This window comes from Enhydra lutris, unplaced genomic scaffold (assembly GCF_002288905.1).
Source record: "Enhydra lutris kenyoni isolate GAN:26980312 unplaced genomic scaffold, ASM228890v2 scaffoldscaffold32, whole genome shotgun sequence".
Classification (NCBI taxonomy): domain Eukaryota; kingdom Metazoa; phylum Chordata; class Mammalia; order Carnivora; family Mustelidae; genus Enhydra; species Enhydra lutris.
The window spans coordinates 6006280-6023974 of NW_019154116.1; the positions used below are offsets into that span (position 1 = coordinate 6006280).

The 17695-nt window shown below is 52.8% G+C and overlaps 1 protein-coding gene across 1 annotated transcript; it reads right to left on the bottom strand.

The window, feature by feature from the left end:
* Positions 1–911: 911 nt before the first annotated feature.
* On the bottom strand, positions 912–16199 carry LOC111153442 (chromosome unknown C5orf49 homolog). Its single transcript, XM_022512462.1, has 3 exons — positions 15939–16199; positions 3784–3900; positions 912–2210 (listed from the first exon to the last, which is right to left on the bottom strand). The coding sequence occupies exons 1-3, from the start codon at positions 16128–16130 to the stop codon at positions 2031–2033; spliced, it is 489 nt and encodes a 162-aa protein (XP_022368170.1). The 5' UTR covers positions 16131–16199; the 3' UTR covers positions 912–2030.
* Between the last annotated feature and the right edge of the window lie 1496 nt (positions 16200–17695).

Consider the following 17695-nt stretch of genomic DNA (forward strand, 5'->3'; position numbering starts at 1 on the left):
GCCCAGCACATGTGCTGTGTTTAGATAACACGTTCTCCAGGGGACTCTGGTCCCCAGTCTGAGCTCCCCTGTGCTTTCCAACTGACAAAATGGGTGCGGAGAGGCCCAGGGCCTTGTTCAGTCTTCCCAGCGACCAGTGGCCAAGACAAGCCTAGACTGCAGACCCGCCAGCTCCTTAATTCTGAAAGCGTCAAGTCTTCACGATAAGCTCCGAAGCGACAAACATCTCTGTGAGCAAACCATGCAGATGGCCGGCAGCCCAGTGACCTTGGTAGCAAACAAGCTTCTCTCCTCAGCGCTCTCCTCAACCTTCCAGTCTTGCAGAGAGCTCTCTCTCAGGAAAATGGCTTGCATGTGACCCCATTACGCCTGCAGTGTTGCCTACATCTGTTTAGAAATGTCTTCGTTGTCGCAAATCCTCCACGATGCTCCTTGTCCCCAGTTTGTTGTGCTTTCCTGAGTGCAACCTCTCTGCCTTCCAAGAAAGACCGACTAACCATGGAGACTGGATACATCGAAACAAATTCTTTTATTATGTTTCCCTTTTAGAAGGTGACTGGGCACTCATTGGCTTTAAGTTGTTGTAGTCCAGAAGCCAACAGAAATACATTTAATTTTTCCCTGATACCTAAGGAACGCGAGACCTTTTGAAACCTTGTCCAGATCAGGCCCTGCTTTTTAAAAGTAGAAGGTTAATGGAGTAGGATCTGACTTTAAATAACTGAAAATAACTTAGTTTGACACAGATTTATTGTAGTCAATTTCAGATGAAGGCATTTCTTAGCGATGCCTTGTCTTTCTTAGTAGTCATGAAGAAAGTAATTAATAAAAATTTTCATAATCCAAGCTTGATAGATTTTCTATTATATTATTATAAATAGAGCTTAAGCTACCCAAGGCAATCCCAAATTCACTACTGCCATGTGTTCGGGAGGAAAAGTAATAAAAGATACCTACAGGTGGAAATAAAACACGTTTCCAAAAGAATAAAGAAATACATGGGAGCCACTCGGCCTTGAAATTGTTAACAATTCAGTGCCATATGTCCTTAGAGAATCAGAGCAATAAAACCAGCCATAGGGGAATCAGCAGTAAAACGAATTACATCACCTGCTCATTAACCACTAAGCCATGGGAAGTTCAATTGGAAGGGTGCGGGGTGATTTCTTTCAAAGACAGCCATGCACTAAAAATATAGCGCATACCTTAATACTTGAATAAGTTTCAAATCATCTCCAAAATAAACATTTCCAACTTGGGTTAGAAGCAGGTGTTTCCAAAATGAAAACTGTCCACACGAACAGCCCCAGCCTCTCGTGTGGCTGCCTTCGGACCACCCTGATTCCCACACACACTCCTCACGGTTTGGAATTCCCACTGGGAAGAGGAGGAAATGTGGGCTCCAGTCGGCGGAATGATGGGCTCTGTCCCCGTGCCGCTGGGAGAGGCAGGAGCGAGAATTTTACCCAAGGCTGTCAACCACCAAAGCCCAGTCTCTTCCATGACCTGTGGTGAGGGGGGACGGCAGCACTACCAGGGTTCTGTCCTCAACTGCACGGACCTGTTATTCACAGCTCAGGCCTCTGAGGCAGGGAGATGTTGTGGTATCTAGAGATCACTTATTGTAAAAAGAAATACCATATCGCCTCATGGAGGAAGGTAAACCCAGGCAGCCGTGGTTTCCATAGCTGGTGAGAAAGGGTGTGCACGCCCCTCCTGGAGCGCCCCCTGGGGTCTGACGAACCAGAGAAACAGTGAACACAGTCACCGGACCACTGTCAGGTGGGAGCACTTTCCTTTTATTCAGGTGCTCACAATTGGATCGGTCTCTGGCATCATTTCAGCGGACACAGTCCCACGAGATTTTATCACATTAAAGGCCTCTGGCCAGGGTCTTCACCATGGCCACACGAGGAAAAGGGGCTCCCGGGCCCATCCCCCACTGTCCAGGTGCAAGCCGCTTCAGGCCAGCTCCCTGACCCTCTGATGCCTGACTGTGCCACCCAGCAGTCCAGGCCCCAAATGGGGCGTCAGGCAGGAGAAATGTGCCCAAAGCCAGGAGTCTTGATGCTGGGGATGTCATTCTTCCTGTAGAAGTCAGCCTTCACGTGGTTGGCACGGCCGTGGTCCCGGATCAGAGGCTCCACGGGCTGGTGTATGCGCCTCCCATAGACTGAGGACATCAGCACTCCCACAGGCCGCTGGCGCTCCTGTCCAGGGACACCAGAACACAGGGTCAGCTCACACCTCCCTGGTCACAGGCCCTACCTTGCGTCCTGGAAGCCATCTCTGCCTGGCTCACCCACACACCTGCAACCCTCTCCAGCCGGCTTCTTAATGCCTGCGACCCCCTACTAGGCAGACCCTGTCCCTTGTGCTCAGAGTCCCTTACTGTCCCCAAGTCCTTCAGGCCATTCAGAGGAACAGCAAAGAACTTGCGCTGGGCACCGTCTCACCCTTCTCACTTTGGGCTGTGTTCTCCCCCCACCATCGCTCCTCCTGTCCTCCTGCCTGGCCCTCTCCAGCCCGCTTACCCCTCTCCCCTCCTGCCTCCTCTCTTTCCCCAAAACACATCTTTTCACTATTCCCATTGTCATTTCCGGCACCCCCATCTCCCCTGAGCGCCCCCAGACCCCCCTCATCTCGATGCCCCCCTCATCTCCACAAACCCCCACCTTCTCAGTGCCCCCTCATCTCCCAACACCCTTCCCTTCCCAGCTCCCCAGTCTCCTTTCACTTTCCCTGCCCCCTTAAAAGCCTTAAAGGCTTTATTTCTCTGCGCACCACTTACCACAACCTGGAATTCAGTTCCCTATGTATATGATGATTATTTTGCTATTTCCTCGTAGGAATATCAGCTCTAAGAGGACAGGGACTTTTCAGGGCACATGGGAGGCACTCAGGATCTGGGGTCAATACTGGTATTCTTATGACAGGGAAGCATTAGCCAACTTGGAATGAAGTCCCATATGCAAAAACAATAGGAAAACACTTAAGGTCTGTGACTTAAATAGTAACACCTCATAGTTCATCATTGAATTTCCCATCGAAATAAAGGTCCGTTGGAAGTGACCTGGCAGCATTCTCATCAAGAACAACCACGGGCAAAACCCCTCTGACCGAGAAAGAAATCCCAGCAGAGGCTCTTCCATTACGAATTCTGTGCATTGTAGAAATGACGATGATAGCGATTCAGCATCTGGCTCTTAATAAACATGCCGTCCTCGGATCAGACTCCGAGGATGCAGAGTCCCGAGTGCTGAGGGTACCAGCAGGGTCTCACCACTAGGAGACGCACAGCCTCTTGCACCCAGCACCTGCTGCGACACCGACCTCCTCTCCCTGGGAACTGGGAGTTTGCTCCTGCTGCTGCTCGCACACCTGGGCACCCGACCTCAGGCCAAGCCCTCCTAAAGGAGGAGCTGCCCTGTCCGTGGAGGTTGGAGGCTGGTGCCTAAACTAGAGAGGTTATTCCTGTCACTCTCCCGGGGTCCGTGGGAGAACTGTGACAGCCAGGACTCAGAAGTTGAGCAAAAACCTGCTTTATCTGTTGAAAAGAATTTCTTAGTTTCACCTTCATTAAGTTGTTAACTAAACAACACAGTCCTAAAAACAAATACACAGAAACAGAAGAGGGGGAGCTGGGAGCAGCAGGGTCTCAGCCCCAGGGGGCGACAAGGGAGGAGGGGACCTGCCCACAGAAGCCAGAGCGCCCTGTTGAGTAGAGATGTGCACTCATAGCTAATCTGTTCACGCTCTGTCCACGGCCTGTGTTCACATCACCTCCTCATGCACGTGAAGTCCCAGGCTTTTTGCGTGTTCTCTGTCATCTCGGTGCCGTTTCTGATTGTAGCCTGGGCTCTTGTTAAAGACACAGTCGTATAGGGAGATGACGCCTGTCTGGGGAGAAGAAGAGAAAGGCAGGCATGGGTTCACTGGACAGCCGGGCCACGGCGATCCTTGTGGAGCTTGGACGCCAGGCTTCTCCCTGGTGGACCGTGGAGATGTGCGGTTTCCTGCCGACACTGAGTATGTGTGCGGGAAGCTCACCCCAGAGCAGACCCCGGACAACCAGAGCAGGTCCCCGCGAGGCCCGGTGAGGCGGGGACGTCTCCGTGGCGATTTCCCTGCTCCTCCTCTACATCCCTCCGTGACCCGGGCCCTTGAACCTCCCGCTCTCTGACTCGACCACTAGTGCACAACCTGAAAATAACAGCAATCCACTTAATTGATGTGTTTTTCTCCTTCATTTCCACCTGTCTCATATTTTTCAAGTTTTCTGCAACAGGCTTGTACTGCTTTAAAAATTAACCATAATTCAAAACCGGGACAATGTAACCGAACAGAAGTATCTGTAAGTTGCTAGCCAGCCGGGGGGGGGGGGTACCTCGTACAAACCCCTCTCCACAGAAATATTGCCTTTAATCAAATGTGGTGGCTCTAATGAATGTCATTCATAATGCATGGAGATATATATATATTTGATATATAATATATATGCATTTCTAATATACGCACATACGTCAGACAGATAGAAAAATACGTGCACACGCAAAGCTTTGATGTATCAGAAAATTACCCCGCTAACAGCTTTCATCTGAAATATCTCCATTTTTTTATCCCAAATTTCTCTTGATACAAAAATTAATCTGCCTTATCTGGTACCTAATAAAAGGAAAAGAAATCCATGTGTTAGCTCTTCTTTGTGTAAGTCAGGTCTGTCCTTGACGTCCCTCCAGCCAGGGGCCAGCTGCCCTGGATCCTCCAACAGCAAACGCAGGCATTCCGTCTCGCTGGCGTTTGGGGACGCGGGGTATCTCGCCTGCGCTTGCTTGTCTGCTTGTTTTCCCCAGTAGTAATCCTAGAACAATTCCCTCCCACTCCAGGATGCGGAGCTAGAAGGCAGACAGTGAACAGGACACATGGAAAACGGCGGGTCTCCGCAGGGCTGGTAGCAATGGAAATGCCAGAACGTGATGTGGCTTCAACCCCACCTTGACAAATCCCTCACGGGTCATCTGTCCTGTGCCAGACAGGCTACTCCTGCTGGGGGAGTCGTGAAGATAGCTCAGACCCCTGGCCACCGTCCTGGTACAATTAACCAGCTAGTAAGCAAAACAAGGTGAGCTTTTAGCATTATTTTAGGTTCCTAAGAATTCCAACGGCAACACGCCTATGGCACTTATTCACGGGTTTTGCCTAAGTTCAGAGTCACTCCAAGTGACTTAGAGAGGCAGGAGCTGTCACCCCGATGGCCATTTAATGAGGTCACTTTGTAGCTTCTTGTTGGCACTGTCCTCTGTCACCTACTGGGCTCCTGGGTCTGTTCATGCCCTGGGTTGGCTGGCCCTGGCCTTCACTTGTCCTGAAGGACACCTACAGTTAGCTCATACACCAGCGGTTAAAAAACAAAAAGCCCAAATCCGCGAGGTGGTGATACCTTATTCCGTTCTGGGTACTGTAAAAATCAGCTAGCTATTTGCGAAAAACTATAAACTTGGGTCTTCACAGTCCATTATCATCAAAAGTCAATTCTGGATGGATTAGAAAAACAAGTGAAAAGAAAATCCATAAGGGACCTCCTACGCATAAAAGCAATGGAGAAAATGTCACAAAGAAAACATCCAGCACTTTGGTTATGTAAAAATCAGACATTTGATAATCAAATAAAATTAGGACTTTTTCAAAAACCTGTAGGATGGATGGGAAAATCTCGGCGTCTTGAACATACCGTGTGTGGGACTGTAGGGTGTCCGCAGAAGCGAGGGGCTTTGGCGGGCACTTGCCTCCAGCCCGGAGAGGTTAAGCACAGGATGAGCAAGCATTCTGGGGGAAGCCACCAGGCCAGGGGCCCTGCAGTGATACAAGATAGACTCAAGTACGCCCCCCACTCTGCCAGGATGGTGGGACATAAATGTCCCAAAGGAGCGAATGCTGGCCTCTGCAAGGCGAGGCGCCATGATTCAGACCCTTCCCTTTGGGGTTCAGAGCAGAGCTACTGGCCTGGCCGGCTGAGCCCAGCAGGCAGACCCGGACAGCAGCTAAATAGCCCATCACCCCCACACCATCCCCTTACACACAGGAATTTGAGCTGGACTTGTGGTCACAATCTAGATGTCCCATTGTCACCAGAATCCCTCCTGGCCTGGCTGACCCTGTGAAGTGGGTGTGTTTCAGGGACAGCAGCTGCAGTCTGCAGCGGAAAGACCTGCTCCCTAGGACTGAGCCCCCTGGGGGGCAGCTGCACCCTGAGAACGCTGGGCCACAGATGAGGGGACCTGCGGTGAGCCTCAGTCCCTGCAGGGCGCCGTGGGGATGGCTGGCGGAGCAGGGGTCTGATGGACAACCCTGTGGGGGCCGGAGATGGGGGGACTGGAGGAGGGGGAGGGGCCGAGCACAGGGGAGCTGCTGGCTTATGCTGTCCTCCTGTGCAGGTGTTTCCATCCCGGCTTGACCCTCCTGAACTGAGTCAGCCCCTTGAGGGTTGCTGGGCTTGTCCTGGAGACAGACTCCAGCACAGAATGAGAAAGCAATTGCTGTGACCTGAACCAGGGAGGCAAGGTTCCTTCCCTTCCCCGCTCCGGGGGAGCAGCCCACTGTGATGTGCAGCGTCACAGAAGACTGCCCTCCCCGTTCTCATCAGGTCTCCTAAAACTCTCCTTAGAAGCAGCACTATGGGGCACCTGGGTGGCTCCGTTGGTTAAGCAGCTGACTCTTGACTTGGTCTCAGGTCACGATCTCAGGGTCATGGGTTCCAGCCCGGTGTCGGGCTCCTGGAAAGCCTACCTCTCTTGTACGCTAGAGCAACCCTTATGAGGGACCTCACTGCACCCATGAGGTATGAACAGTCTCCGCTGTGCAGGGGTCTTGCACATCCACCACTTTCCAGAGTAAAACCGGATTTTTCTGTCACTGAAAAACAAGTGTGGGGGCCGAGGTGGGGGGGGGAACCCACAGGCAGGCAGCCTCGCTTAGCAATGTGACTGTCCACTTCCAGCACCTCATCAGACCAAAAATCTGTCTTCTCCTGAATGTTAATTATTAATCTCTCTTCTTTCTTTTTGTCTTTCGTTCCTTCCCAGTTTGAAGCAAAATTGCATTAATAAAAACCAACCCAGACTTAGATGCTGTCACAAAACAGGGCTTCTGCATTGACTGGTGTTTTGCTATTAAAATCTCTCAAGAAATGTCCTCTAGCACATGTATCATTGTTTTTGAAAAACAAAGTAAAATGAGCCAATTTATTGTCTCTCCGGTGACCTCCCTTTGTCCCTTTGCATTTTGAGTATTGTTAAAATGTAGCACAGTCTCGCCCTGGGCATGGGGTCTGGTACCTTGCCTTCAGTTCCCCCACGGTGACCCTTCCTCCTAACATGGCCAAATAACCCCTCCGTAGCCCTGGGCCGGCGCCGTGGGTAGAGTGGAGACCTTCACTGTTCAACCTCCAAAGCACATTGCTCTGACCATCGGACAAGGCACCCAGCCAGGGCAGGACTAGGGGCAAGGAATAGGGCATCCCCTTCTTAGAGAAGACCACAGGCTGAGGATGGAAATAAGGTCATTAATTAAACAATTGAAGGTAATACCCGTGGAGCAACGGAAGTATGCACGAAGTACGGTGGCACCAGAGAGGAAAATTCAGCATCTGCTGGGCTCAGGCAGGAAGCCTGTGTGGCTGCAGTCATGGGAGAAAGGGGACGCACCCCGTACCTGTATGGACAGAGCCCCAGAGAAGTCCCCTCCCTGCATGTTATGTGTTGAATTGCATCCTCCAAAAAGTTCATCCATTGATGTCCTAACCTCCAGGATCTCAGAAGGTGATTTAGAAATAAGGACGCTGAGGACGTAACAAGTTAAGGTGAGGTCATACTGGGGCAGGGTGGGCCCCTCCTCCAACAGCACCGGTCTCCTTATTTAAAAAGTTCAGAAACCGACAGGGACACGCAGAGAGAGGTGATGTGAGGAGACACAGAGAGACACAGAGGCAAGCGGCCTGGAGCAGACTCTCCCTCACGGCTTCCAAAGGAGCCGACCCTGCCAACACCCTGACTTGGCCTCCAGCACGAGGAGACGGTGAATTTCCATCATTTAAGCCCCTGGTCTGGGGGTACTTTGTTACAGCAGCTCTAACACACATCCTTGGTAGCGAGCAGGAACCATCTTTTGAACAACAGAAAATAAGAATGGAGCTAACGCATTCCGCCCCAGGTAAACTGAGTCAGTAGAACGTTCAACCCAATCAGACGGTGGGTCGACATCACCAATATTCAGTTCTGCTCTGCTCCTGACTCCCCAGAGGGTCACTCTCCACTGCTCCCTTGGGCGAGGGAAGCCAAGTGACCAGTTCTCAGCAATGAACTCTGAGTGGGGGTGACATGAGACTAATCCTGTGGGCACCTGTGAAGCTTCCTGAGAGGTGTCAGCAGCTTCCTGCTGGGGGCACTGGGCCCAGTAGATGTGCACGACCTGCAGCTTCGCCCCCAAAGAGGTCACACACACTCTCACACCAGTAAGAGGAGGAAGATCTCCAGCAAACCGAACCCGAGTCCTTTACCTTCTCCTCTCTTTCAGATCATTTAGATACAAATGTGCTGTCCATTGTCCATTCAACAAGGTACTAAGAAAAAGGAAATTGATACATTTCTCTCATGGTACGGGGGCAAGAGTAATGTTATGTGTTCACTGAACACACTCTCTCTTCTGGAATAAACAGAAGACTGCAGTCACCAGGTGCCGTCACAATTAGGCTGGGGCCAGGTGACAAGCTCTGGCAAGGAACTACAGGGGAGCCAGCAGGCATCACCTTCCAGGTCCATAAGAACTCTCACGTGTCCTCCACGAACTTCCCTTGCTCTGTGGCCAGCAAGTTCAGAGGCTCCAACAGAGGACTGCAAGTTCCCAAAGATCCGCACATCTGGAACCATTAAAAGAGAGAAGCCTGGTTTCCCAAGTTACTGTCCTAAAAAAGCTCTCCAGACAAAAAAGACCTAACCTGTAGCATTTGCTAATTTCCGCAATGGAAATACTCTCACTGTGCCTGATTTCAGGCTTCCAACTGAATGCAGAGTTCAGGCGAAATGCTAAAATGCACGAGCAGGCTCTGACACCAACCACGGGTAAAGACCGTCAGGATTCAGGTTCTGTTTATTTCCAGAGCACATCCCCGCCCACCTGGACTGAAACGGGAATCAGGCTATGGTCAGGCTACTTTCATTTCCTCTTTTCATGGGCACACGAAGGCTCTCGGGCACTGTTCGCCGTCTCAAGGTGATCCAAAAGGGTTTCCTTTGATTCACAGGGACCTCACTTTTACTTCTGATCAGTCTGGTGCTTCTCCCCAGGAGGGCTAGCGGTATGTGAAGCTTAATGAGGACATCTTCATTAATATTAACATCATTCAAAATTCCACTCTCAGAAAGACTGTATTATCAAGGACACAGTGTTAGCTCTTAAAAGGACAACACTCAGCTTTTCTCTTTGGTTCCTCTGGCAAAGATTCTGTTTCCTTTCCTGGTGCATTAAGATCACAAGTTTTGGAAATGGTTGTAACTTTTCCAATAATCTGAAAATTTTATCAGTTTATTAAGCATCCTAACAGAAGCAGCCTTGTTGAGGTGTTTTCTTCACTACTTTTAGGGGATCTCTTGCTGGCAGTGCTGCCCAAATCCAGAGCCCTGGAACCCGCCGCCTTTACCCCTGAGTCAGAGTGAAGGAACACCGCCCTTTAATCCCGTGTGTGTTTCCTACTGGAGGCGTCTGCGTCAGGGCTTCTGCACACCTTGTCGCCAAGAGGAGGCTCAGAGCGCTTGTTCCCGCTTCCACGGATGCCAGCCCCCAGCGTGCCCCCAGCCCCTCACAGAAGAAAGGGTGAGCCACGGGTGCTGAAACTTGACCAGATATATGGTGGATAAGGCTGTTCCTTTTCCTGTGTCACTGTGCCGCTCCCAAGGGGATGGATTTGAAATAAATGCCTAAGATACAATGTTACATGAAAAGCGCAAGCTGCACATACATACACACAGCTGTGCGATGTGCGTGTGAACGTGTTCTCGTAAACACAGCTGGACACACACCGCTGTGTTCATATGCGCACAGGACTTCTGCTAGAAGGACGCCTGCACAGCCTCTCCCCTCTCCCCTTCCTCCCTCCCTCAGGGTCACCTGCCCCTTTTTGAGCTCTACCTGCCCTGGAGGAAGACACTCAGCCCCTCCTCCGGCCCCCACAGGCCTCTGGTTTTCCAGGGCAGGTCACCAGACGGAGAAGATGCAGGGAGCCGCCTTCAGGAGAAGCAACCTGTCCGTCCCGGTGCTGATCCCTGAGCAGCAGAGCAAGGTCAAGGGAAACCCAGGCAGCAGATTATGCGAAATGGACCCTCTGTTTAGTCTAAGAGGCTAATCTCGTAAATCCGTGACTTATCCTGGTTTAAACGAACGTTGTGTCCCGTCGCTGCATGCCCTGTCCCTGCACGTCCCGTTCCTTCACGCCCCTCCCTTCGCTGCAGCCTGTGTATATCAAGGGCCAGGGACAGAGCGGCGACAGTAACCCTCGCTGGCCTCACGAGCCCACACTTCAGCGGGTGAAACAAGCATCGAGATACTCAGTAAAACCTTCAGTCGGTTGGTACCTAAGTGTGCGCGAGGAGAAAAGGGCAGGGAGGGGGAGGAAACGTCTTGGGGGGGTGATAATTTCACTCAGCTGGAACTCATTTTTTTTTAAGGTTTTATTTATTAGAGAGAGAGAGAGCAAGAGCAGGGAGAGGAACAGAGGGAGAAGCAGGGTCTGAGCTGAGCAAAGAGCCCGATGTGGGGCCAGATCCCAGGTGCCTGGGCTCATGACCTGAGCCGAAGGTAGACGCTTAACCAATGGAACCACCCAGGTGTCCCCGCTGGAACTCGTTTTTTTGTTTGTTTGTTTGTTTTGTTTTTAATTTATCTGACACAGAGAGAGAGATCACAAGTAGGCAGAGAGGCAGGCAGAAAGAGAGAGGGAGAAGCAGGCTCCCCACCGAGCAGAGAGCCTGATGTGGGGCTTGATCCCAGGACCCCGAGATCACGACCTGAGCCGAAGGCAGAGGCTTAACCCACTGAGCCAACCAGGCACCCTTGGAACTCATTTTTATTGTAAGGCATGTGGGTACAAGGGTCTGGCTAGATTTTAAGATGTAAAGGGGCACCAGAAGTGGAGCTTACCCCTCTTACAGAACCCCTAGGAGCGGCTGAGTGTGCACAGCAGGTGTGCTCAGTGCCCAGGGATGAAGAGGCTCCATCAGGGGGCTGGGGGTGCCGGGCTACTGAGCACCTCCTACACACTGGATGCGGGCACAGGGCTGCCCGACATTCCCCTTTACATCTCTGGACAGCCAATATGCATCGTTTTCTCTACAAAGTGGCTGGCTGCATTCGGTGAAGGGTAATTCCCCCATCAGGAGAGCCAAGAAACAGCCCCCTGGCTTCCCTGCCTCCACCATGCACCGAGAAGGAAAGTGGGCTAATCTCATGAAAGCCAGGGTGAGGCTTTCCGAGCCAAGCTTCCCTGGAGGCAGAGCTCTCCACAGCCCGGCTTACCAGGAGGGAAAGCCTGTTCTAAAACCACCTAAGATTTTTTTTTTTTTAATGTAGCTCTTAGACTTGGAGAAATTTAATAAAATCCTTCATAAAAGGGCATTGTCCTTTGACTTAGCTTTTCTATTTCAGTGGCAGAAATGTTGCACAAGGCAGAAGAAAGAAAAAAGTAATTTTAAAACATCATTGAACTGAATCTGCCTTGCTGCCCCCGAAACAGTATTTTATAGGAAAAGCCCAGGCTGCTAGTGCCCCCTAGGGGACAGTTCGAGAATTGGTCACATTATAGCAGGCAGCTTTAGGTGAGGGGGCTTTAAATAAGTGTGCTGCATTGAGAGCCTTAACGTTGGGCTCTCCCAGGGAAGACCTTTAGATTAGAAGCCCTCAGAATGACACTGCCTCACCTGGAAATCTCTGACATCAAACAAGCGTGAGGGGTCTAAGACACCAGCCGGAAACTAACCTTCCGTGGAAGGAAACTCAAATGATCACTAACAAAAACAAATAGTAATAATCATAGCCCCACTTACATGGGGCTGGTCATGTGCCACTTTATACCCATGAATTAAATTAACTCTCATAATTGCTCCCTTGATGCGGTACTATGAATGAGCACTGCCCATTCATAGGTGGGCAAAGTGCCACGGGGGTTTGTGACTTGGGCAGTCTGCACAGCTGGTATCAGGGAGCCAGTATTTTTAACCAAAGGTTCCTGTGCTACTACCTAATGAATCACTAAGTGTGTTCCACAGTAATTGACTTAAGAGCTAATTCTGCCACGTTTCTTCTCAGCTTTGAGTGTGGCCTGGGTTTACAGTTCACTGCAGGGCAGCTGAGTTCTCCAGCAAATTTGTGATATGAAGCTCATCCTCTTCAGCCCATATGATCTCTTGGTAGAGAATCAGCTCCTGCAGTCCCCCAGCTGATTAATCACATAATCCCCAGGAGCATGTTATTCCCCCCAGCGGATTAAAGACCGGCTCACATAATCCCCGGGAGCACCTTCTTACCATTCTGTCCTGCAAAGGTACTCTGAAATGCCTTTTGTTTTTCTTGCTGCTTTTAAGGTTCTTTTATATCTACTACATCATTTTCTTCTGTGTGACACTAAAGACTTCAGGATTTGAATTTGCCTGTGACCCCAGTTATCAAAACTGTACCAAACTGGTTTTTCATAAAGTCTGCTTTGCATTCATTCATTCTAAGGCCCATCCCTGTCTTCCAGGGACAGTAACGTATCAGAACAGGGGGCAGCAAATGTTTTGTGTAAAGAGACAGTCACTGTTCTAGGCTTTCAGGTCACATGGTTTCCTGTGGCAACTACTCGAGTCTGGTGGTAGCCATAGATAATACTAAATGATGAGCATGGGACTGTGTTGTAATAAAACTTTATTAAAACCGGCAGTGGGCCATATTTGGCCCAAGGGCCTTTGTGTGAGGACCCCTGAATTACAGGGGCATAGCTCTTACCTACTCCTGATTTCCTTGAAGTACAGAGCTGTGGGGACCTCACACCTCAGGCATCTTTCTGCGTCTTAGCCCCAGAAAGGTAGAGCCACATATCAGATTGGTGAATTTAGGAAGGTAAAGACCTTCCATGCCTGACTCTGCTCTTTCTATTGGCAGCACCTGGCCCCCAGGGGCTGGGGGTTCAGCTCTGCTTTTTCTGGGGCCCACAGCAGCAGTGGCCGGATCGGTAAATCTACCTGGTTCAGAGCTTCAGTGTCCAGGGTCAGTTTTTACCCACAGTCCTTAGCAGTAACCTGCAACCTGGCTTTTAGCTCTAACAGATCTGTATCTTGACCCCCATCTGTTTTAGTCTTTTATTTTATTTCTCTATAGTCTCAAAGTGGTACATAATAGGACTCCTCAAAGTACACATAAAATGATGTATTTGTGACTTTTTTTCACACAAAATTTATGTTCTCTCAATAAACCAGCATGGACCAACTTTAAACATCGAGATTCCTGGCCTTTTGACTGGTTCTCTCATGCTGTGCGGAAAGCTCTTCATGAATCATAAATTGGCAGTGATACAGGTTTTGCATGCTTAAATTGTAAAATTCATTTAATCAATGAAATTATTTACAGATAAAAGTTCTCTCAAAAAGAGGCTAAGGGGAGGAGAAACTATGAGGCCCATCGTGGCACTGAGGTAGGGCAGCATCGCTCCAAATCTCCCCAGTGTTTACCTTCTGGATATTCTGGTTTAGGAACAGGGCAACTGGGGCTGCAAAGCCAGGGGTGCAGCGGATGTCCCCTTTCTTCCTCTGTCCTTCCGTCCCTCCATATTGGTTAAAGCCAAACAGAGGTGCTCACAGAGATGAGATCCTCCTGGCCAAGGGTTATGTGCTGGCCTGCTCGGGCTGCTTAAACAAAGCACCCAGACTGGGCAGTTTAAACAAGAGAAACATACTGTCTCACGGCTCTGGTGACCGGAAGTCTGAGATCAAGGTGTCCACCAGGGCCTGTCCCTCCTGAGGGCCATGAGGGGACAGGCTGTTTCCAGCCTCTCTCCTTGGCTTGTGGAAAGCCATCTTCTTCCTGTCTGTTCCCCACCATCTTCCATCTATGGGTGTCTGCCTCTGGGTCCAAATTTCCCCTTTTCAGAAGGATACGAGTCATGCTGAATGAGAGCCCCCCCACAACCTCATTTAGTTGGATCACCTCCGTAAAGACCCCGGCTCCAGATAAGGTCACATTCTGAGGTGCCTGGGATGGGCATCTAACATGAGAAATCGAGGAGGACACAATTCAACCCAGGACGATTGTTTAGAAAGCTCTGCTGGTGTTTGTAAGGCTAAGCCCCATGACATTCTCTTACATTTCACAGGTGGCCAGTCCTCTAGTGTGTGCTGACTGACCTGAACGGGGATTCATCTGGGCTCTAGGACTTGTGGGTGGGGAGGAGAGAAGGGAAGAAAGGATGCATCCCTACACATCATGAGGGAAAGACCTCTTTCCTCCCAGGCACTTGGCTCCCCTACACCCTCGCTGAGCCACTCACTGTGTCTTCAGGCTGAGCATCCTTGGAATAATGAGGCCCCTGCACCCTGAACCCCAAGACACACTGGAGACAGGGAAAATGGCTTCACAAAGGAGTAGAGGACTCCTGACAAGTTCTGAGTTTGCTTCTCTTCCTGCTTCCGCTGCAAAATGGCCTTCCCAGACCAGCAGGCTTTCCCCAGGAGGCCGGCGGGCCTGCAGGAGCGTGGCCAGAGTCTAATGAGGGCTCGATGCCCTGCTGTCCCCACAGGCAGATGTCCAGATCTGCCTCCTGGTCATCTTCGGTTTGCAGGAGGGCTTTCCATGGGTGTCTGTACCTGTGACTTTTGGGGTACAGTCGCTGTCACGCTGACCCCAGAAGGAGTCCTGCCTTGTGCTCCCAAGACCCTCCTCTAGATCCAGGGCAGAGGGATCACCTTGCTGCTCCTGATAGTGGTCCTGGAAGCCCAGGGGCTCCCCAACCCTTCCCCTGAAAACAATTGACCTAATGCACCCCCAAATAGCTCAGGATACCAGGCTGAGCATTCTCGCACCCCACCCTACCCTGTATGCCCAAACCCCAGCACCTCGTTCCAGCTGAGCATACCCACCCCCCAACACACGCGTGTGCACACACACACACACATACACAGCTCAGCCCCAGCCCATCCTTTAGGTCGGGGGAAGTCCACCTTACTCTTGCGGTCGTGGTTGCTGTAATCTTTGGGGTCCAGGTGCCCCAGAGGAAGGCTGCTCTCCCAGCTTCCTTCCCCCGTGACCCTGATGCCCCCTTAACCTGTCCTCAGAGGCTGTGCAGAGCTGCACCAGCCCCCACCCTCCACCTCCCAACCCCCTTGCAGCCTACCCCCAGAGTCCCACGCCAGAGTTGCAACCCGGACCCTCGGACTGTCCCGAAGTGTAGTCCAGGCCTGCAGCGCCACCCCATCCACCATCCCCCGGCCTTCTCCCCAGCCTTGATTCCGGGCGGTGAGGCCCCAGCCCGGTCTCCGTCAGTGTAGCTCCACTCCAGCCCCACTACGCCGCAGGACGGCCTCGCCCCCATCCCGCCTCCCCGCAGGCCCCCCTCCCCCGCTCTGCAGTCCCCTCCTACCCCTCCGCCCCGCCCCTATCCCTCCTCTCCTCCAGGCCCCTCCCCGGCTCGGCAGCCCGGCTCTACCTCTCCGCCCCGCCCCTCCCTGGCTGCGAAGCCCCGCCCCTATTCCTCCTCTCCTCCAGCTTCCCTCCGCTCTTCCTTCCCGCTGCCCCTGCCCCCTCCCGGGCGGTGAAGCCCCGCCCCTATCCCGCGGTCCACCAGCCTCGGCCGGGCTCGGCTGCCCCTCCCGCCCGCCCCGCCGCGCCCGCCCGCGCAGCCCCTGCCCCGTGCGGCTCACCCGGCTCTGGCGGTAGAAGTAGCTGTGCTCCTTGGGGTCCAGGCGCCGCGGGGGGATGTAGCTGAAGGCGGACAGCGCCGAGAGGGGCGGCAGCCGGGGCTTGCCCCGCAGCGTGGCGGCGGTGATCTCCTCTTCGTCGTCCTCCATGCCACCCCGGTCCAGCGGCCCCGCGCCCGCCGAGGTCGGGCCCATCCCGCCTGCTGCTGGCAGCCGGGCGCCCGCGTTCGGCGTCGCCTGGAAACCGAGGCCGCGCGGGTCGGGATGGGCTCCGCGGAGGGGCGGGATGGGCCCCGCGGAGGGGCGGGGCGGGGCCGGGAGTGGGGCGGGGCCGGGTGGCCCCTCCTTCTCTTCCCCTTCCCTCCCCCCCCCGGCCTCCTCCCTCCGCCCCCCACTTCGCGCACTCTCTGGTGTTTCCTCGGGGGTGCGTGCTCTAGCCCCAGCTGCAGAGGCGGCTGCGTCGGGGCTCCGGCTGGTGGAGCCCCCGGGATTAGCGCCTCCCAACCTGCTGACCCTCCTCCACGCCGCGTCGGCTCGTTCACGCCAGACCACCCTCTCGCGGGGCAGGTCCCGACCGCGCCCCGACCCGCGCCCGCCTGGGAGGCGCATCCTTGACCGGCGCCGCAGGTGCGCCCGCGGGGCTTCCAGTCCGCGGGAGAAGGGAGACACAGCCTAAAGAGGGTCTAGAGAGGCGCCGCCCCACAGAACGCGATGGGGCCACGCATGTAACTTGAAACTTTCAGGTAACCACGCCGAAAAGGCAAAAAAGACAGGTGAAATTCGTTGTAACGCTATATTTATTTTACTCATTTTGTCCAAAACATGATCATTTTAACATGTTACTAAGCCACATTCCCAGGGCAGCGTGCCGGCCTGCGGCTGGTGATTATGGTATGGCCAGGGGAGGTGTGGAACTCCAGGAATTAAATCAGTGCGTCGGTGGCTCCTGCTGGGGCCTTAGCGCCCCTCTGCCAAAGTGCTTATAGGTCTCTAGATCCGAATGCTGGCTCCCTAGGCCTGTTCCCTTGGCTGAAAGTTCATGGAGCAGAAGCTCCGGATTCTTAAAAGGGGGGGGGGGGCAACAAGATGACCAAGACTGGAGAAGAACTTTAATCAGGGTGCTTGGCAGAAGCCAGCCTCTGTGAGGAGGTCATAGTGCCGCTGACTGTAATGATGAAGAAGAGCCCAGCTTGCCACAGGCTTCCAGAAAGTCCCTTCCAAGGGGAGGGAAGAGCGCCTGCGGGGCCCCTGAGGCAGACAGGTCTGGATGTGTTCCAAGGGCAGCAATGAAAAGAGGGGGGTGGAGCTTCATGAGGAGGAGGAGGGTACTGGGAGGCGGGCAAGGTGCACGGGTAGGCGGGGACCAGACTGAAAGGTCTTTGGACAGCCTTCTACCTTCTCATCACCCCCTCTTACTAGGAGTCTCTATCTGTAATTCCTTGACGCAGGCCAGGGGCTAGAGACCTCTCAGTCCAAGGGACAAGGTGGCACCTCTATGCTGAGGTTTCCTGGTGTCCCCTGGAGGTCCTCGGGGCAGGACTTTGAGCCACCACTCTGTCTCATGGGCCCCCATGAGGTCTGAGAACCCTGTGTGCCTTTTTTTGACCTAATTCCCATCTCTTTGCTCCACTGGCAGGACAGATGAGTTGGGCATGAGTCAGACAAGGGTCAGACACCAGTCTACGTTGTCCTCAAGCTCCAGGGAACATCTCATGAGAGGTGGTTCTGTCCTCAGAGCTTGGAGCCAGAGCACCACCACC

Bases quoted from the DNA above. Each gene is read 5' to 3' on its own strand.
- LOC111153442 (XM_022512462.1), bottom strand. From the start codon at position 16,130: ATGGGCCCGACCTCGGCGGGCGCGGGGCCGCTGGACCGGGGTGGCATG. The intron at 3,901-15,938 runs GTGAGCCGCACG...TCTTCTCCCCAG, and splicing joins ACTTCTACCGCCAGAGCCGG to ACAGGCGTCATCTCCCTATA. The intron at 2,211-3,783 runs GTGATGTGAACA...GTCCCTGGACAG, and splicing joins GACTTCACGTGCATGAGGAG to GAGCGCCAGCGGCCTGTGGG.